Source organism: Oncorhynchus clarkii, chromosome 9 (genome assembly GCF_045791955.1).
Source record: "Oncorhynchus clarkii lewisi isolate Uvic-CL-2024 chromosome 9, UVic_Ocla_1.0, whole genome shotgun sequence".
Taxonomy (NCBI): Eukaryota; Metazoa; Chordata; class Actinopteri; order Salmoniformes; family Salmonidae; genus Oncorhynchus; species Oncorhynchus clarkii.
Genome location: NC_092155.1, coordinates 36063000 through 36084391, shown reverse-complemented (window position 1 = coordinate 36084391; position 21392 = coordinate 36063000). Strand labels below are relative to the sequence as shown.

General features: G+C 44.8%; 1 protein-coding gene across 1 annotated transcript in view; it reads left to right on the top strand.

The window, feature by feature from the left end:
• Positions 1–21392, top strand: part of LOC139416231 (plexin-D1-like) — a 108939-nt gene that overhangs the window by 64860 nt on the left and 22687 nt on the right. The window contains exons 13-23 of the mRNA XM_071164652.1: positions 2539–2684; positions 7857–7962; positions 11448–11587; positions 11900–12079; positions 12771–12855; positions 13010–13276; positions 14709–14858; positions 16440–16554; positions 17130–17237; positions 19057–19169; positions 20173–20277. Coding sequence (XP_071020753.1) covers positions 2539–2684; positions 7857–7962; positions 11448–11587; positions 11900–12079; positions 12771–12855; positions 13010–13276; positions 14709–14858; positions 16440–16554; positions 17130–17237; positions 19057–19169; positions 20173–20277 — 1515 coding nt within the window. The remainder of the gene's footprint in view (positions 1–2538; positions 2685–7856; positions 7963–11447; positions 11588–11899; positions 12080–12770; positions 12856–13009; positions 13277–14708; positions 14859–16439; positions 16555–17129; positions 17238–19056; positions 19170–20172; positions 20278–21392) is intronic.

The following is a 21392-nucleotide window of genomic DNA, read 5'->3' as shown; positions in this document are numbered from 1 at the left end:
AAAGTCAAAACAAATGGAAAATGAAAGGTGGATCGGCGATGGCTAGAAGACCGGCGACGTCAACCGCCGAACGCCGCCCGAACAAGAAAAGGAACCGACTTCGGTGGAAGTCGTGACAAGGACTTATATATACACAATGAGCAAATATATACATGCTGTTTTAATGTGGTTGCTATGAAAGTGAACTGTGTTTGCGTGTGCTCAGGGGTGTATTCATTCTGCTGATTCTGATGAAAAATGTTTCTTAAACATAAGCAAACGTAACGAAATGGGGATAAACATACCTGAATTTGTCCAATAGAAACTCTAATTTGCAGCTGTTGGACCCTAGATCAGCTAGAGGCAGGCAAGTATGTGCAAGATGGTATTGAATGTGTCACTGTCTGTCACCTTGATTACTCAAAATTCACTCGACCTGTGCACCTTCTTTATACACTTTCATTCATAGGATAGGATGTAGCAACCTCATGATGGTTATAGGGAAAATGTGAATGTCATGTAGTAGCCTAAACCTATCGATGTTTCATTGAGCTGGGTGAATGGAATATGAATAACAGTCATCCAATATGATGAAATAGAAATAAGGCCATGCTCATGCATTTTTTTCATCATCCTCCCTCATCTTAAAAGTCACCGACCACCTCTGATTAGTCCAGGTAGCAGACAATGGACCCTATCAGATATTTATGTAGTTGGTGCTATATATTAATATACATGGGTTCTAACTTGAATAATTATTTGTTAGTTTACAGTTGTACAATTTACAGTTGAAGTCGAAAGTTTACATACTCCTCACATGCTGACCAGACCGGACATGTCACGTGCGCAAGTGATAAATAAATGTAGAAATCCATGTTATTCAATTATTGCACCCACATTGCTCGCACGCCCGCGCGCGCCAACGAGCGTCTGCGTTTTCAAGGGCTAACACGGAACCCAAACCGGCTGCGCGCGTGCGCCATCGTGCACCATCGTGCATTAATTTATTTTGTCCACCCACACCAAACGCGATCACGACACGCAGGTTAAAATATCAAAACAAACTCTGAACCAATTACATTAATTTGGGGACAGGTCGAAAAGCATTAAACATGTATGGCAATTTAGCTAATTTGTCCTATTTAGCTAGCTTGCTGTTGCTAGCTAATTTGTCCTGGGATATAAACATTGAGTTGTTATTTTACCTGAAATGCACAAGGTCCTCTACTCCGACAATTAATCTGCACATAAAACGGTCAACTTAATCGTTTCTAGTCATCTCTCCTCCTTCCAAGCTTTTTCCTCTTTTAACTTATATGGTGATTGGCATCTAAACTTTCATATTATTACCACGACGACTGACAAAACATTTCGTCTTTCAATCCCCCACGTGGGTATAACGTGGGTACCTGCTTCTATAAACCAATGAGGAGATGGGAGAGGTAGGACTTGCAGCACGATCTGCATCACAAATAGGTATGACTTCTATTTTAGCCCTTGGCATCGCAGACGCTCGTTGGCGCAATAATTGAATAACATGGATTTCTAAATGTATTTTGCGACGCACGCGCACGCGACGTGTCTGGTCTGGTCAGCATGTAAAATAGAAGTCATTCCTATTTCTGACGCAGATCGCGCTGCAAGTCCTGCCTCTCCCATCTCCTCATTGGTTATAAATGTTTAATGCTTTTTGATCTGTCCCCAAATAAATGTCATTGGTTCCGAGTTTGTTTTGATATTTTAACCTGCGTGTCGCGATCGCGTTTGGTGTAAAATAAATTTATGCACGATAGCGCACGATGGCACACGCGGGCAGTCGGTTTGGGTTCCGTGTTAGCCAAATACATTTAAAATCAGTTTTTTACAATTCCTAACATTTAATCCTAGTAAAAATTCCCTGTCTTAAATCAGTTAGGATCACCACTTTATTTTAAGAGTGTGAAATGTCAGAATAATAGTAGAGAAAATGATTTATTTCAGCTTTTATTTCTTTCATCACATTCCCAGTGGGTCAGACGTTTACGTACACTTAGTATTTGTATTTGGTAGCATTGCCTTTAAATTATTTAACTGGATTTTTGTTTTAGATTCTGTCTCTCACAGTTGAAGTGTACCTATGACAAAAATTACAGACCTCTACATGCTTTGTAAGCAGGAAAACCTGCAAAATCGGCAGTGTATCAAATACTTGTTCTCCCCACTGTATGTGTTTCTGGCATTGAGAAATAACTGCCAAAAAGTGTTCTTATTGAATATTTTAAAATGGACACTTTGGCAATGAGGCCTTTTATCTGATTCCCAAGAGTCAAATAAACTTGTGGATACCATTTGAATTGTCTCTGTGTCCAGTATGAAGGAAGTTAGAGGTAGTGTTATGGGAATCTATGGGTAGCTGCTAGCAAAAACATTCAGTTTTACCGGTCAGGGAACGTATGGTTCGTTTCCGCAACCAATGTAAAACCAAATATATACGCTACCACAGCTTCCAAGGAACCAAATATGCTAGCTGGGATATAAGCGAGCACTTACCCCTCTCTTTTCCTCCTCTCTCCCCCCTAGATCTCCCCCCAGAGTGGGCCGTTGGAGGGAGGTACCCTGCTCACGGTGCAGGGTAGGAACATGGGGCGCAGGGCTGAGGTAGTGGAGGTCTCCATCGGGATGTTCCCATGTACAATCATTCCTGACCAATACACTGTCTCTGTGGAGTAAGTAAATGTCTTATGATTGATTGATTGATTCATTTATTTAATTAGTTGATGCATTCATTCGTTCAGTGTCTTCTTGCACAGGTGTCAGCATTTTTGTAATGATGCTGTTGGGGTAATTTATAAAAGCATAATATTGAAGAGCACTTCTCATTTTAAACCATTCTGTTAAAATGAAGGAGACACTTCAAGGCCCACAACACTATCACCAAGGAGACAGCAGAACTCTGGGTTGACACCTGCACATAGTATTCCATGGAAACACAGTAACTATAGGACCACAGCAAAACCTCCATACCGACTTCCAGAATGTTCCTCGGATGGAAATGTTTATCTCGTCCCGCTCCACTGGAGCCAATCACGCAGTAGTAGAATGCAGACCAGTGCTGGGTTGACCCACAGGTCTAACCTGTCACTACACACTCCCAAACACACACACACACACACACACACATTCCAGGTCACTCCAGATCCCGCGAATTAGATTTCACATCAGGGATGACCTCACCCTGCTTGCTCGTCCCTCATTGGTTCCCTGAGCTGGTTGTTATGACAGCAAAATATTTCCTCTTCGGAGGTAGTGGTGCTGACAAACCAAAACATGTCAGTTTGTCTTACAGCAGGCGCACACACTGAATAGATGCACACACACACACACACACACCTGCGTGAACTCACCACGACCATGGTTGAGACAGGTGTCTGTTCGTGTGCTGAGAGGTCAAAGGTCACATCTGAGTGCCAGAGGGAAGTGTACTGCTCTGGAGAGTGAGAGAGATGAAGTCAGAACGTGTCAATAGTTTCAAGGTAATTCATCATGTAGGCTAAGTAGGGGTACTAATTCAGTACCCACTCTGGACACATCTGTTGGGGAAAGAGTAGAAGTTCAAGCAGCCAACTCTTTCATATCCTTGAGTGTCCTGGTTGGCTCCCCTCTCTACCTCAACACATACACGCATGCACCAAGCGTGCGCACACGCACAAATACCGCCTTCCTCAGGCTCCATTGCTGATTATCCTGGTCCTCCTCTCTGGGTAAATGTCCAGAGACATTGCTCATAGTAGCCAAAACATCACGCGCTAGATCGCAAAATATTTCCTCTCTGGGCGGTGGAGGAATGTAAAGCGAGGTTCTGTAGTAAAAAAAATGATGTATATACTATAGTAAAAACTGTAGTGTTTTTGCAGACTGCAGTATACTGTTCTATTTACTGTAGTGTTTTTGCGGACTAAAGAATGGTATACTGTAGTATTTACTGTGATGTTTTTGCGGACTATAGAATGGTATGCTGTATTATTTACTGTAGTGTTTTTGCAGACTAAAGAATGGTATACTGTAGTATTTACTGTAATGTTTTTGCGGACTATAGAATGGTATGCTGTATTATTTACTTACTGTTTTTGGGGACATTACTGTAGTTCAGAAAGAAAACGCCATGTGGAAATACAGTATATCACAAAAGTGAGTACACCCCTCACATAGTATATCTTTTCATGTGACAACACTGAAGAAATGACACTTTGCTACAATGTAAAGTAGTGAGTGTACAGCTTGTATAACAGTGTACATTTGCTGTCCCCTCAAAATAACTCAACACACAGCCATTAATGTCTAAACCGCTGGCAACAAAAGGGAGTACACCCCTAAGTGAAAATGTCCAAATTGGGCCCAAAGTATCAATATTTTGTGTGGCCACCATCATTTTCCAGCACTGCCTTTACCCTCTTGGGCATGGAGTTCACCAGAGCTTCACAGGTTGCCACTGGAGTCCTCTTCCACTCCTCCATGACGACATCACGGAGCTGGTGGATGTTATAGACCTTGCACTCCTCCACCTTCCGTTTGAGGATGCCCCACAGATGCGAAATAGGGTTTAGGTCTGGAGACATGCTTGGCCAGTCCATCACCTTTATCCTCAGCTTCTTTAGCAAGGCAGTGGTCGTCTTGGAGGTGTGTTTGGGGTCGTTATCATGTTGGAATACTGCCCTGCGGCCCAGTCTCCGAAGGGAGGGGATCATGCTCTGCTTCAGTATGTCACAGTACATGTTGGCATTCATGGTTCTCTCAATGAACTGTAGCTCCCCAGTGCCGGCAGCACTCATGCAGCCCCAGACCATGACACTCCCACCACCATGCTTGACTGTAGGCAAGACACACTTGTCTTTGTACTCCTTACCTGGTTGCCGCCACACACACTTGACACCATCTGAACCAAATAAGTTTATCTTGGTCTCATCAGACCACAGGACATGGTTCCAGTAATCCATGTCCTTAGTCTGCTTGTCTTCAGCAAACTGTTTGCGGGCTTTCTTGTGCATCATCTTTAGAAGAGGCTTCCTTCTGGGACGACAGCCATGCAGACCAATTTGATGCAGTGTACGGTGTATGGTCTGAGCACTGACAGGCTAACCCCACACCCCTTCAACCTCTGAAGCAATGCTGGCAGCACTCATACATCTATTTCCCAAAGACAACCTCTGGATATTACGCTGAGCACGTGCACTCAACTTCTTTGGTCGACCATGGCGAGGCCTGTTCTGAGTGGAACCTGTCCAGTTAAACCGCTGTATGGTCTTGGCCACCGGGCTGCAGCTCAGTTTCAGGGCCTTGGCAATCTTCTTATATCCCAGGCCATCTTTATGTAGAGCAACAATTATTTTTTCAGATCCTCAGAGAGTTCTTTGCCATGAGATGCCATGTTGAACTTTCAGTGACCAGTCAGTATGAGGGAGTGTGAGAGCGATGACACCAAATTTAACACACCTACTCCCCATTCACACCTGAGACCTTGTAACACTAACAAGTCACATGACACCAGGGAGGGAAAATTGCTAATTGGGCCCAATTTTGAGGGGACAGCAAATTTACACTGTTATACAAGCTGTACACTCACTACTTTACATTGTAGCAAAGTGTAATTTCTTCAGTGTTGTCACATGAAAAGATATACTCAAATATTTACAAAAATGTGAGGGGTGTACGCACTTTTGTGATATACTGTATGTTAATCCATTTATTTAACAATGAATAATACAAGTCTTGGCGATATAGGCTCTGTTCCTTCAGGGTAGGTCGCTGCCCAAGCAAAGCGTCAACACAGAACCTAACAGGTGGAGGTTGGGGTGGTGGTGGTGGGAGCAAGAAGCCAGTGCATAGTGGCAGTAACAGCAAGCGGCAGAAGGATTATTGAGCAGACCTGGTCAGCTTAAATAGGCCGCCAAATAAGGTAGGCGTGATTGATACTAGTCTGTAATTGAAGCCATCTCAGCTGATGCGTCAGCCTGAGGCGGGGCACTCGGGTTTCCTTTCTGAACTGGCTCCGCTTAATTATTTACTAAAATGATTTGGTTTTATTATTTTTGACATAGAAGTGGAGGGCTTTCATCTTGAGGAAACTTACTGGAGAAATACTAAAATAACATATTTTCCTAAACAAGGACTGGATTCTGAATGTAGAGTTCAGAGTTTCTGCTCTTTTCTATAACCTGTAGGGAACAAAATATATTAACCCTACTTGACATGTAGGTTTCTCACTTATGGGTGGCACAAATTGGGATATTAGGGAGGGGAATGGGCACGGTTCAGTGTTTTCTTATGTGGATAATACTGTAAGGTTTACTATAGTATTCTACAATATACCACAAAATTCTATACTGAGTCCTACACATGATCGAGGGATACTACATTGTTTAGTATAGTTTTCTGCAATATACTACAGTTTACTACAGAATTCTATAGTAAGTACTGTAATATTCTATACTACACTTTCAATCAGTTGGTCATTTATAGTTAAAACCTGTTGCGACTCTAGGGGCAGTATTTTCATTTTTGGGAAAAAAACGTTCCCATTTTAAACGGGATATTTTGTCAAGACAAGATGCTAGAATATGCATAAAATTGACAGCTTTGGATAGAAAACACTCTGACGTTTCCAAAACTGTAAAGATATTGTCTGTTAGTATAACAGAATTGATGTTGCAGGCGAAAGCCTGAGAAAAATCCAATCCGGAAGTGCCACAGGTTTTGAAAGCGCTGCATTCCAATGAGTCCCTATTGAGCTGTGAATGTGCCATCAACGAGCTTACGCTTTCTACGTATTCCCCAAGGTGTCTACAGCATGGTGACGTAGTTTTACTGAGCTAGGTTTCACATTAATTTACCAAAATGATGAATAATTTTCCCTAGAGGGGATCCCATTGCATTGAGATTTAAACTCTCTAACGTGGAAATCTGTCCCTGAAAGCTGAGAATTTGGCTGCAATCAGTTACTTGTTTCAAAACAACAAACAACTACTGGGACTTGATCCAGCTCTATAAGCTCCTTGATCCCCTTCAGACCCATACTTCAGCCCAGCCCTTTTTCTGGTCTTGCCCTGTCTCTGGGGTACCTATCTCATGTGACCCTCAGACGATCAAGCCTCCTGTCAGTCAGCGACTAGACCCCTGATTGGGTTGCCAGGTATTTATGGACGTTATAGAACCAACCACCTGACTAAATAAACTGCCCGCACGTGCTGAACAAGAGGAGGGTGACGGGATGGGCTTCGAGCCACGCAGGGTTGGGGTGGGGCGTCATGGTTTCCCCTGTGTTTATTTCTGTGGGGAGTCATTGTATCATAGCCTGGTCCATGATCTGTACCGTATGAGTTTTAGCCAGTTCCTCTGACTGAAATACAGCAGGGCCAAAGCACATACAGATCTGGGATCTAGCCTTGCAGAATGTTTTCTGTTACTCCGTCACTGTATGGATAATCCTACTGCGTCCCTCTGGTCCCAGTACTGTGTGACAATATGAGGCTTAATTAGAGCCATGAGGTTATAAAACAAACATCCAGTCAGCTCGTTAAGCCCCTCTGTGTTTCGCAGCATCTGGCCGGGGGGGCTTTGAAGTCCCCTTCCTCTGGGTTTAGCCAACACTGTATAGTACTTACCATAGATATTATTACGGAACCTCTAAGGATCTCTATCATAATGTCTGTGTTTAGCTTTTTTCTAAAAGTTGTGAAACTCATGAAAAAAAAAAATATATATATGTAATCCACAGTTGACACAAAAACATCCTAAAAGGCAATTGCCAAAATACTGTGCTGTTCTTGTAGCGATGATTTTGGTCAGTGTTGGTTCAGATTAAGGGTGTCTGCTGACCTTACAGTTTTGCGTTCTATCTACAGGCTGGTGTGTGTTACTGGGCAGGCCGTTGATCCCACAAAGAATTTTGTCAGAATTACTGTGAACCAAAAAGCAATGGCGGTGTCCAAAGAGGCCTTCTCATACTTGGTGAGTGTGTTCTATCCTCCCTCTCTCTCCTGCTCTCCTTCCCCTCTCTCTCTCTCCTTCCTCTCTCTGTCTCTCTTCTCTTTCTCTCTCATTGTCTCTCTCTCTCTCCTTCCTCTGTCTTCCTTCCTCATTTTTCCTCTCCTTCTCCCTGACCTGCCTTTCCATTTTCTTCTGCCTATTCATTTACAGTATTTCTTTGCTATAGTCTTTCTCTTTCTCTTGCTGGTTAAATCCACAATCTCTCCATTCTTTCTCCTACCTTCTCTCTCTCTCTCTCCCTCTCCCCACTCCCCAGTCCTTGTTCATACTGGGAAAAGTGTTCCCAATGTGTCAGTTGAATGTTAACAGATGCTTCTTGATATTCAGGAATGCAAGTGTGTGGGAATCTTCAAACGTTCATTAGAACAGCAACTAAGCACTATTGTCATCCAGAACTCGGTGCCAGCAAAAACAAATATGCCGCTTGTTGAAATGTCCCCCTCTTTGAATTCATGACCAGCCGAGGCTGGCTGCTTCTTCTGCTAATTGACCCTGACCAACACTGTCTCCCTTTGGATTAAGACTACACAGCCTGTGGAAATTCCCATCTAAGCCCTCTGTTTCTTTCTTTTGGACCCATGTTTCATGAGCTGAAATAAGAAATCCTAGAAATGTTCCATTCACACAAAAACGTGTTTCTCTCAAATGTTGTGCACAATGTGTCCCTGTTAGGGAGTATTTCTCCTTTGCCATGATAATCCATCCACCTGACAGGTGCACCTTGTGCCGGGGACAATAAAAGAGCACTTTCAAATGTGCTGTTTTGTCACGCAACACAATGCCACAGATGTCTCAAGTTTTGAAAGAGCGTGCATTTGGCATGCTGACTGCAGGAATGTCCACCAGAGCTGTTGCCAGATGACTGAATGTTAATTTCATAAGCTGTCTCCAACGTTGTTTTAGAGAATTTGGCAGTACGTCCAACTGGCCTCACAACTGCTGACACCACGTGTAACCATGCCAGCCAAGGACCTCCACATCCGGCTTATTATGCTGAGGAGAAATTCTGCTTTTGTGGGGGAAAACTCATTCTGATTGGCTTCCCAGTGGGTGGGCCTCTGCTGCCAGGTGGTGGACCTATACCCTCCAAGGCCCACCCATGGCTGCACCCCTGCCTAGTCATGTGAAATCAATAGATTAGGGCCTAATTAATTTATTTCAATTGACTGATTTCCTTATATGAACTGTAACTCAGTAAAATCTTTGAAATTTTTAATGTTGCGTTTATATTTTTGTTTAGAATACAGTGCCTTTGGAAAGTATTCAGGTATCTTACATTTTTCCACATTGTGTTACTTTACAGCCTTATTATAAAATAGATTTTTTTAAATTACCCTCAGCAATCTACACACATTACCTCATAATGACAAAGTGAAAACAGGCTTTTAAAAATGTCAGTAAATGTATTAAAAATAAAAATAGAAATACCTTATTTGCATAAGTATTCAGACCCTTTGCTATCAAAATTTAGCTCAGGTTCATCCTGTTTTCATTGATCATCCTTAAGCTGTTTCTACAACTTGATTGGAGTCCACCTGTGGCAAATTCAATTGATTGGAGATGATTTGGAAAAGCTCACACCTGTCTATATAAGGTCCCACAGTTGACAGTGCATGTCAGAGCAAAAACCAAGCCTTAAGGTCAAAGGAATTGTCTGTAGCCTCCAAGACAGGATTGTGTCAAGGCACAGATCTGAGGAAAGGTACCAAAACATTTCATCAGCATTGAAGGTCCCCAAGAACACAGTGCCCTCATTCTTAAATGGAAGAAGTTTGGAACCACCAAGACTCTTCCTAGAGCTGGCTGCCCAGCCAAACAGAGACATTGGGGGAGAAGGCCTTTGTCAGGGAGGTGACCAAGAACCCGATGGTCACTCTGACAGAGCTGTAGAGTTCCTCTGTGGAGATGGGAGAACCTTCCAGATGGACAACCATCTCTGCAGCACTCCACCAATTAGGCCTTTATGGTTGAGTGGCAGAACGGAAGCCACCCCTCAGTAAAAGGGACATGAGAGCCTGCTTGGAGTTTGCCAAAAGGCACCTAAAGACTCTCAGACCATGAGAAACTAGATTCTCTGCTTTGATGAAACCAATGTTGAACTCTTTGGCCTGAATTCCAAGCATCATATCTGGAGGGAATCTGCCACCGTCCCTACGGTGAAGCATGGTGGTGGCAGCATCATAATGTGGGGATGTTTTCAGCGGCTGGGACTAGGAGACTAGTCAGGACCGAAGCAAAGATGAACAAAGCAAAGTACAGAGAGATCCTTGATGAAAACCTGCTCCAGACCGCTCAGGACCTCAGACTGAGGCGAAGGTTCACCTTCGACCCTAAGCACACAGCCAAGACAACACAGGAGTGGCTTTGGGACAAGTCTCAATGTCCTTGAGTGGCCCAGCCAGAGCCTGGAGTTGAACCCGATGGAACATCTCTGGAGAGACCTGAAAATAGCTGTGCAGCGAGAATGAGTATGTAACCTAACAAAGTGTGGATAAAGTCGAAGGGTTCTGCATAATTTCAGACACTTTTATAAAGGGGATTCTGCCTTCAGTATGAGTCATGATCCCAGTAAGAAGTAACAGTCTTGTAGATGTGAAAGTATTGAAATACAAAGCAACAAACACTTTTAGAGGTTCTGAGAAGTCCTTTCTGCCCCTTGCCACTTTCTGGGATGCTGCCCCAGGTTGTACCGGAAAGAAAGGTAGAGAGGAGAGAAGGTGATTTCTGAGGAAAAGGGAAAGTTGTTCAAATCCAAACGGAGACCGGATGTGTGCTTCCTTTGGACCTCCTTCCTCAAATATTGGGCCGGAAACATCTGCCTTTTCCTTACGCACACACAATAGACACCCCTGCCCCATTCACACACACACACATACACAGGAAGTGGATCATGTCAGTGAGAATGAGAGGTCCTCCCTGGAGGCAAGGTTCATAGAGGGGAGAGAGGCTTCGGAAGTCTCCAGAATGCTGATGCTGTAGAACTGTATAGCTGTATAGGGATATTCGTATTAGCCCCAGGGACCTGTCCTGTGTGTGTATGGCTGTACTGCTATATAGCTGGATAGAAAAATATATCCTAGCCCCAGGAATCTGTCATATGTGGCTGAGATGAACGCAAAGCCGTAAGGCCTCAGTGCAGAACAATACTGAACTGCAGGGGTGGGCTACTCAACTTTAGTTTCCCAGGGCTGCAGTGTCCACAAGTTGTCAAACTTAAAATATGTTATACTCAGCAACTTATTTAGCTGAGGAAACCAAGCATATGGTACATATACTGTAGACATCTACTGTATAGAATATTATTTGAATCATTCAATTACAGTGCCACAATGATGCAACACCAGCAGACTGCTGCCTCGGATGTGTGGACAGCACATGACAGCATAACAACAACGTGGCCTTATGGCACATGAATACCCACACATATGTCCTATCTCCCTCCCCAGGTCCCCAAGCTGCTATCCATGGAGCCTAGAAAGGGCTCTCGTTCTGGGGGAACCAGGGTTACCATCAAGGGGGAGCACCTGGACACTGGCTCCCAGATCAGAGTCAAGGTCAATGGTACCCAGGAATGCACCATCCTCACGTGAGTCTTGCTGTGGGATTCAGTACATTGTCATCACTGTTGCATATGTTGCTGTGCAGAATCTGATGGCTTTGTGATGCTGAGTGTTATAAAGGAGACAGTCCAGTTGAGTGGTTTAATTATATCGTGTGTGAGGTATTGTTATTTTTTCTGCTGATGCATTTGTTGTATTTTCAGAGGCTGTTTTTGTTCTTGGATATATTTGTTATGGAAGCTCTTAGTGTGTCGTTTTATCATGCTGATTGTGTGGTATTTTTCTGTCCTTGTGCGTCCCTGTGTGTCTTCGTCCTTGTGCATGTGTGTGTGTTTCAGGCTAACTGAAGACACCATTGAGTGCACCATGCCTGCGGCCCTGCACACACACACTGAGGCGGTGTCGGTGTGTGTGGAGTTTGAATACATACCCTGTCAGCGCTCTGAGCTCCTCACCCAGTACATTTACGAGAAGAACCCCAGCATCAGCTACATCAAACCCAGACAGAGCTACCTCAGGTACAAAGACATTACGACACACTGTGTATGTGCCGGGCAGTGGTTTGGCGATACATTTATCAAACACACTGTTCCATTGATTATGCAGTATCTCATACATACAGTAGAAAACTGAACAGTCAGTGTCCTGCATTGTCCCATTGATTATGCAGTATCTTATACATACAGTAGAAAACTGAACAGTCAGTGTCCTGCATTGTTCCATGGATCAATCTAGCATTCCATAGATTCTATTTTTCCAGTGTTCTGTTGACAACAAAGTATGACAGCATATAGAAAATATGATTTCAGTCATTCTAATGCTCTTGTAGTTCCGTTCTACCACAGTCACTCTCTTGGAGGGTTTGCCTGGTATCCCACCCAGCCACAGAGATGACATACTGAGTTAATGTCTTCCTGATCTATGCTCTGTAGCTTCTCCACAGGGTTTGCATGTGCATGCGTGCGTACATGGGTGTGTGTGTGTTGGTTTGAAATGACACCCCATGTGTGAGACAGACCTATGAGGGAGGGCATGGTGGGTCGGATTGGCTTGTGTGCCGACTCTGACTGTGTGTAGTGTGTTGGTTTGGACTGTCTCTGATCCTGTGGTTATGTGCATGTGAGTTTGTGCTCTCCGTCTCTGGCCAGAGTGGTTGTTTGGGTGTGTCTCTGTGTTCTATGTTTTTAACCGTGTGTGGTTGTGTTCCAGTGGCGGTCGGACCATCACAGTAACGGGGCAGGGTTTTGACCTGGTTCAGAGCGTCACTATGGAGGTGCTAGACATCGGGCAGGCGGTAAGTAACAACAAGGAACATCTCGAGTGTGAATAGATAAACTCCTGAAGTAGCTAACATCTTAGATGAAAAACTTGAAGAATGGACTCCTGCACAGTGTGTACACTTCGAGGTGATGAAGGTTTTTTCTCTCATCCTCCTGGTCCCTCTCTAGGCCTGTAAGGTGCAGCCTCCCTCCATGATTACATGCTCCTCCCCCACATCTAGCCAATCTCAGCAGGCCACGGTAGAGTTCTTCCTGAATGGAGTCCTCTACACGGGAGATAGCCCGATCTTTTACGGCCCAGGCCAGGAGGAAGAGGAGGAGCCACACGGAGGTCATTTCCTGTTGGAGTACGTGGAGGACCCTCAATTCTTCACCGCCAACAAGGAGAAGCTGATCAAGCACCACCCTGGGGAGCCACTCACACTCATCATCAACGTATGTGACAGCCCAGCACTAATGGGAGAGGGTGGGGGTGGGGAGTTTTGTAAGTGACAGTTTAGTCCACCAAATGGGAGAGGATGGAGCAGGATGAGAACTGAAAGGCCCATTGACCAGGGAGATTCGTGCACTTGTTCTAGAAACTGTCCAGTCCTGTCAATCTGACTTCATTCTGAAAATAGCAATCATGGCTCACTCTCTTTGTATTCATACTTTAAAAAGATAAAAGACTGTGTAGTTCTGAAACCTGGGGTGTGTTAAGTTGTGGCTGGGCTGTTCAGAAAGAATGGGATTACAGTACCACCACCTCTTAGCAGATAACTCAGTCAGACATCTTTGTGTGAGGTCCTGTCTGTATTCTAGCTGACCTAAGCTACTGCCCCATAAACGACTACCTCATATATGAGAGAGGAGTGAGGGTCTTAATGCTAACAGTCATTAAAAACTGCTGGATCTCCACTGGTGCTGGTACAGACAGGATGAGACACAGACAGGGAAGTTACAGGGAAGTCTCTTTCTGCCCCTCTCGCTCTCTTTCTCTCCTCTGTGCGTATGTGTGTGTAAAGCTGGGGCCCTTACAGGAATTTCTGCCTCAGCCCTGTCTACTTGGGTGATGTAGGGGCAAGGGGGTACTCAATGTTGCTTCTTGTTTTCATTACGAAGGTGGATTCCACTTTGGGTGGACCAGGCTGGATGTTTGTGGGCTTATCCAGGTTCAGATAATGTTGGATGGAGTAGAACATGTTTGTTTGATGGGGATTGTTGTTTGGTTAGATCCTATATTAAGGACATCTGTTGGAATGTGGGTGGGTTTTGTTTGCTTTCATCCTGTTTTGGTCCTTGGAATTCATTGTTTCATGTATGTGTTTTGTCTGAGTGTGAGTGTGCGTGTGCGTGTGCGTATGCGTGTGTGTGTGTGTGTGTGTGTGTGTGTTTGAGGAAGTGTTTGTTGACAGAGACCCAGGGGGTGGCATCCTGTAGAGGGGACAGGACAGTACATGGTCCTGAGGGTGTAATCACAGAGAGGAAATACACTGGGGATAAACATACAACCTCTCCTCACACAGCAGTCTCCACTGGTGGGTGGGTGGGTGGGTGCATGTCCTCGTGTGAGCGCATTGATGAAGGAGTGGCTGGGGTTTAGATGGACAGTGTCCGTCATGACAGTCAGTGGGTTAGTCAGTTTGGAGAAAGTGTTCTCTCCATGTCTACTGTGTGATTCTTTAAGATGAACTCTCGCCCTGTGTATGAGGAATGTTGTGAGACTGAATGAGTTTGGTTCTGGACTACTCAGTGGGTGTGTTTATGTGTGTGTGTGTGTTTATGTGTGTGCCTGTGCTTGTGTGTCAGCTGTGCCTATCCAAGACAGACCATGGTGTCCCTAGAGCTCTGACTGACAGACGTCTGTTTTTGTTTGGGTCTGGCACAGAAAGGACCGAGCAATCTGGAACTGGCGCCGGAGGAATACTCAGTAATGATTGGCTCCTATCCCTGTGACATCAGCTTCCATAACGACCAGCTGTTCCACTGCAGCATCAACGGCTCGCTGGGCTCCAGTGAAGGAGAACTGCCTGTCACCGTAAGTACAACTGCATTATATTTAAAGGCTACTACTTTGGACCACATTATTATCAATGTTTTGAAACAGTGTCCAGTTTGGTATAACTACCAACTTAACTATGCCTCGATGATCTGGCTGAGAGCAGAGGGACGGGCAGGATGACAGGCCACTCTTGGTCAGGGGACAGGGTGTAACAGTAAATGAATCAAAGAGTAAACCAATCTGATATCTGTTCATCTGTTATCTGCTCATCTTTTGTCTGTCTGTCCATCCCAATCACACGTGTAGGGGGACACAGGCACGCAAGCATGTGCGTAAGCCTGCATGTAAGAGTCAACACACACACACACTCTGGGCATCAGCTGAAATTACACTTTCTCGGAAAGGACAGTAGGACTTGCCCATATGGTTTTTGTTTTGTCTAAGAAGTATCTCTTTATAATAGAAGGGCTCAACCAACTAAACCCTGCCTTGCTCTGATAAAGACTCTATCTCTCTCTCGTTTTACTCTCTCCCCCCACTGTCTTGTCTGTTGCACATTTCAGTTTTGAGGGGGCTTATTAGGGAAAATAAGGCCGTTGAGAGCAGTGGATTAGAATGGCCATGTTTGTCTGTCTGTCTGTCAGTCTATGTCCCTCACAGACAGTCAGTGAGGCGTGAGTCACAGAAAGAGAGAGAGGGAGGAATGGAGTGTAGGAGGGGAAAAACTCTCTCAGGATGGCCATAAATAAACACATGCAATTAGCAGACAAACACAGAGGGCAGGGGTCCAACAAGATGTCAAAACACAACGGTTGGGCTGCCCTCATACCTCGTGTGTGTGTGTGTGTGTGTGTGTGTGTGTGTGTGTGTGTGTGTGTGTGTGTGTGTGTGTGTTTAGATATTTGTGTGTGTACCGGTGTGTGTGTACGCTAGCTCCCCCCAGTTTAAAAGGTATGCAAATGCTTAGCTTCTGGGCATTAAAACAACCTTTATGATTTATTCAGAGACTTTTCAGTGGTATACTAGTACCTACTTTTACCTCCCTTTTTTCCCTTGGCTCAGAAGTGAAGCTAAGCCTCTGTATAGGGGAGCTGTGTGTGAGGGGTTGTGTGGGCTGCTGTACCCCAAACCAAATATGAACACAGAACAATGGCAATTCTTTCCAACACTCTTTCTTGCGAGACCCCGCAGAGAGAGAGACCACTCGTACCCCTCCTCAGTCCAGGAACAGAAGGATATGGGGAATAGGACCTTGAAGGAGACATACTGAACTTGGTCAACAAGGTTGCGATAGGGAATTGGGTTGGACAACCAGAAAGCAGAAGTGAAATTCATCTCTCCAGTCACATCTGTTTTACCCTGAACTGGTTGACTAATACCATCACACACATTCCAGTGTGTGTGTGTCATGTTAGCCTGAATGTGTATTTGTTTGATTGTGTGTGTCAATGTGAGATTGTGTGCATTTCTATACCTCAGAACATATGTTTGCATTTGTATGTTGAAACAGGCCTGCTAAACACCGCTCTCTCCCCTAAATCCTCTTTCCTCCTATCTCACCCTTTCTTTCAACCTCTCTCCTTTCTTTACTCTTTCTCCCCCTCTCTCCCTCCCTAGGTGCAGGTGGGTAACTTCCAGAGGATCATAGCCAAGGTGCAGCTGGGTGGTAGTGAGCTGGCCATTGTGGTGTCCATCGTGGTGTGCTGCGTCCTGTTGCTGCTGTGCACTGTGGGTAAGTGTCTGGGCTGGTGACGTTGCCGTGAATGATGGATGTCTGGGCTGCCTGGCGACGGATGCTCCAGATGTGAGGGAGATAAAAGGATCTCTGGGGTTAGGGTCTCTCTCCCCCAGTCTACACAACACAAATACACCACTGTTACCACTGCTCCCTGTGTGTGTGTGTGTGTGTGTGTGTGTGTGTGTGTGTGTGTGTGTGTGTGTGTGTGTGTGTGTGTGTGTGTGTGTGTGTGTGTGTGAATGTTTGTTCTCACGTAGTTGTATGTCTGTGTGTCTTTTTTAATGTGTGTGTGTGTGTGTGTGTGTGTCTTCGACAAGTGTGTTTTTATTTCTCTCCAGAAGCTGTTTATGTATGGAGCTTTTACAAATGGAGTATGTCCTGATTCATTACAACATGTCAACCTGTGATAACAGGATATGGCTTCAAAGACATCTATTTATTGACTCTTATGTCTCTTTCTGTGTGTTTCTCCTCACATACTTTCCCTCATTCCCTTTTGTCCCTCCTTCTCTCTCGCCCTTTTCCTCTCTCACTCCATCTTCCTTGCCCTCTCTTGCACACACACACAGCTCTGGTGGTATACTGTACTAAGAGCCGGAGGGCGGAGCGCTACTGGCAGAAGACACTGCTGCAGATGGAGGAGATGGAGTCCCAGATCAGAGAGGAGATCCGCAAAGGTTCAGAACCACACACACACACACTTGCACTCTCTTGTACTGGCAGAAAGGCTGGAGTTTCTGTGTGATTCGTAATGCTACCAGCAGGTCTCCCTACACTCAGATGTTATTTAAGCTCCATTGAAGTCTCACTCATGTTCTCTGATGTCCCTGGACCAAGGCTACATGTGGGAAAACAGAAAACATGGACCTTCACTTAGGGATAGGGCTTTTATGTGTGTGCGCTTACGTATGTGTGTGTCTGTGGCTGTATGTGGTGGCAGCAGTTGAAAGATGTGTGCATAGTTAGCGTGACTCATAAAACACACAGACTGAGTAGTGATCACTCACACACAAACATGGTGGTCACACACTGCTTCAGATGTGTCTACTCTGAAGGGGCAAAGTGGTAGGAGTGTGAGAGGGGAGTCGAGAGGAGGGGGGTCACTGTGGGCCAGTTTAAAGGACACAGAATGTCTGAGCGACCAGATTTATAGGACAGATAGATAAAGATGGATAAAGAAAGAAAGAGAAATGGAGAGTGGGAGAGGAAGAAATAGGGGCAGGAGCCAGGGACATGTTTCTGTGAGGAGAGGTGTGGGAGGAGGATGAGGGAAAGAAGAGGAGGGTAGGTTTGTTAGGAAGGACACAGATGTGTGGGTGAGAGTGTCAGGGGCGGGGGACAGGTTTGGGAAGGGAGTAAAGAGATTGGCATATTGCAGAGACAATTTAATTAGGCAAGTCAGTTAAAAACAAATTCTTATTTACAATGATGGCCTACTGGGGAACAGTGGGTTAACTGCCTTGTTCAGGGGCAGAACAATAGATGTTTACCTCGTCAGCTCAGGGATTTGATCCAGCAACCTTTCGGCTACTGGCCCAACGCTCTAACCACTAGGCTACCTGCCGCCCTAAAATCAGATCACACGTGTCAAACTCATTCCACGGAGGGCCGAGTGTCTTTCGTGTACTTAATTAATTAATTAAGGTCACTAATTATTAATGAACTCCCCACACCTGGTTGTCTAGGGCTTAATTAAAAGGAAAAACCAAAAAACCTGCAGATACTAGACCCTCCATGGAATGAGTTTGACACCCCTATCTAGATGAATGATAATAGTTTGGTATGTGTGGGAGTGATAAGGTCTGTGACTGAAGAGCATTGGAATTTGGCTGTAGAGTCAGTCATTGATGGTCAGGCCTGACCAAAGGACTATTTGTCAGAGGATGTATTATCCCGAAGGGAAATGCTAAGAGGGAGTTTTGGCCTGACACACACACACAGATACACACACAGAATGTCTCCATGGTGATTATTGTATAAAACGTAAACAAACTTCTCATCCTGGGGAAGGAAGAGCTTGTCCATAAAGAGATCTCCCATGTCCAATAACGAGACAACACAGCCCCTCCATGTCTCATAACAGCTTGTAATGACAGAACATAATCCACTCATAGCAGAACCTATGAGACCCATGTGTGCTAGCAGTATGTTGATACGGTTCTTGTGGATTTTACTGCTAGCACACATGGTTCTGATAGGAGACTCTCAGATTGAATCTGGCAGCTCTGATTGTGTTTTGTAAATATTTCCCTGCATGCTGTGCTGGACTGCAAATGCTGGCACGGTCATGTGACACCAGAATATGCTAATGTAGTTAAACCTGGGTTCTGGGATATTCTAGAATGTAAAAGAAAGTTCTAGAACTAGGTAGAGACATATGCATGGTTCTGGGCCTGTGCTCTGGAATAAAATACATTGTCGTCTGAGGTGTTCTCGACTAAATGACCTGTGAATGGTGGTGAGATGTTGTCCTCTAACCCTGTGGTGTCCCTCTAGGCTTTGCAGAGCTGCAGACAGATATGACAGACCTGACTAAGGAGCTGAACAGTAGCCAGGGAATCCCCTTCCTGGAGTACAAACAGTTTGTCACACGCACTTTCTTCCCCAAGGTGAGTCAGTCACACACACACACACACACATATACACCGACCTTCTTCCCCCAAGGTGGGTATCACCTTACTACAACCATTAGAGGGAGATTTTCGATCAGAAACCATTTACATTGAATAGTTCTTCCGTCCCAAAACTTTTCAAGCGTGGTGTGGTTTTAGTCACTAGCGGAAGAACATATATTTGTTACAGGTAAGTGTTTTCTCCTTTCTGGTGTGCTATCCATCTGTTTTTCCACAGACAGAACAGTGTGTTTCATGTTTAAACATGATGTTTCAAGGAGACAGAACATTGCTGGGCACTCACACAAGAGAACTTTCCCCACTTATGTAAACACACTGCTGCACACAGCACACATTCTTCTGCTAACCCATACACACCATACACCCATACTTACACTTTTGTATGCACATACACGCTTTAGTACAACCTAACAATGGCAAGGAGCTTAGCTAATAGAGCACGTGTCAAACTCATTCCATGGAGGTGTCTGCGGGTTTTCGCTTGTCCCTTGTACTTGATTGATGAATTAAGGTCACTAATTAATAAGGAACTCCCCTCACCTGGTGGTCTAGGGCTTAATTGAAAGGACAATACAAAAACCGTCAGACACTGGGCCCTCTATGGAATTAATTTGACACCCCTGGGTTAGAGTGTTGGGCCAGTAACCAAAATGTCGCTAGTTTGAATCCCCGAGCTGATCTGCCAATGTACCCTTGAGCAAGGCACTTAACCCTAATTGTTCAGGCTCCCCGTTGATAGTGGTAGACGATGGCCGTGACCGCACTTTCCCGACGGTGTCTAAGGGCGAGTTAGGATGTGCAAAAAACACATTTCCAATCACACATGCGTTTTAATACACACTTGTACATGTGTGAAATAGGAGAAATATAAGCACCCACTAACTATTGTTATTATTATGTACTTACTCCAACATCGCCACACACACAAGCACACACTGTCCGCACACTCTGATTCTGTCTCTCTGTGTGTTTATCTCAGATGTGTTCAGACTATGAGAGGAGTCTGGTCCAGCCCGTCTATGAGAACAACGCCCTCGGTCCACGAGCCCTCCCTGAGACACACCCCCTTCTGCAGGACTGGCAGGTAAAGAGTTAACCCCCTGAAGTGTTCCACTATCCATTCTGCTCTCCTCTACCTCCAGCGCCTCTGCTTCACAACTGGGTCACACTGATTATTACGTCTCCACGGTGAGGCTGTAGATTAGGAGTAACTATAGAAGGAAACCACAAGTGTGTGTGTGTGTGTGTGTGTTTTATTTTATTTTTTTTATTTCACCTTTATTTAACCAGGTAGGCTAGTTGAGAACAAGTTCTCATTTGCAACTGCGACCTGGCCAAGATAAAGCATAGCAGTGTGAACAGACAACACAGAGTTACACATGGAGTAAACAATTAACAAGTCAATAATACAGTAGAAAAAAGGAGAGTCTATATACATTGTGTGCAAAAGGCATGAGGAGGTAGGCGAATAATTAAAATTTTGCAGATTAACACTGGAGTGATAAATGATCAGATGGTCATGTACAGGTAGAGATATTGGTGTGCAAAAGAGCAGAAAAGAAAATAAATAAAAACAGTATGGGGATGAGGTAGGTATAAATGGGTGGGCTATTTACCGATAGACTATGTACAGCTGCAGCGATCGGTTAGCTGCTCAGATAGCAGATGTTTGAACTTGGTGAGGGAGATAAAAGTCTCCAACTTCAGCGATTTTTGCAATTCGTTCCAGTCACAGGCAGCAGAGAACTGGAACGAAAGGCGGCCAAATGAGGTGTTGGCTTTAGGGATGATCAGTGAGATACACCTGCTGGAGCGCGTGTTACGGGTGGGTGTTGCCATCGTGACCAGTGAACTGAGATAAGGCGGAGCTTTACCTAGCATGGACTTGTAGATGACCTGGAGCCAGTGGGTCTGGCGACGAATATGTAGCGAGGGCCAGCCGACTAGAGCATACAGGTCGCAGTGGTGGGTGGTATAAGGTGCTTTAGTGACAAAACGGATGGCACTGTGATAAACTGCATCCAGTTTGCTGAGTAGAGTGTTGGAAGCAATTTTGTAGATGACATCGCCGAAGTCAGTTTTACTAGGGTAAGTTTGGCGGCGTGAGTGAAGGAGGCTTTGTTGCGGAATAGAAAGCCGACTCTAGATTTGATTTTCGATTGGAGATGTTTGATATGAGTCTGGAAGGAGAGTTTACAG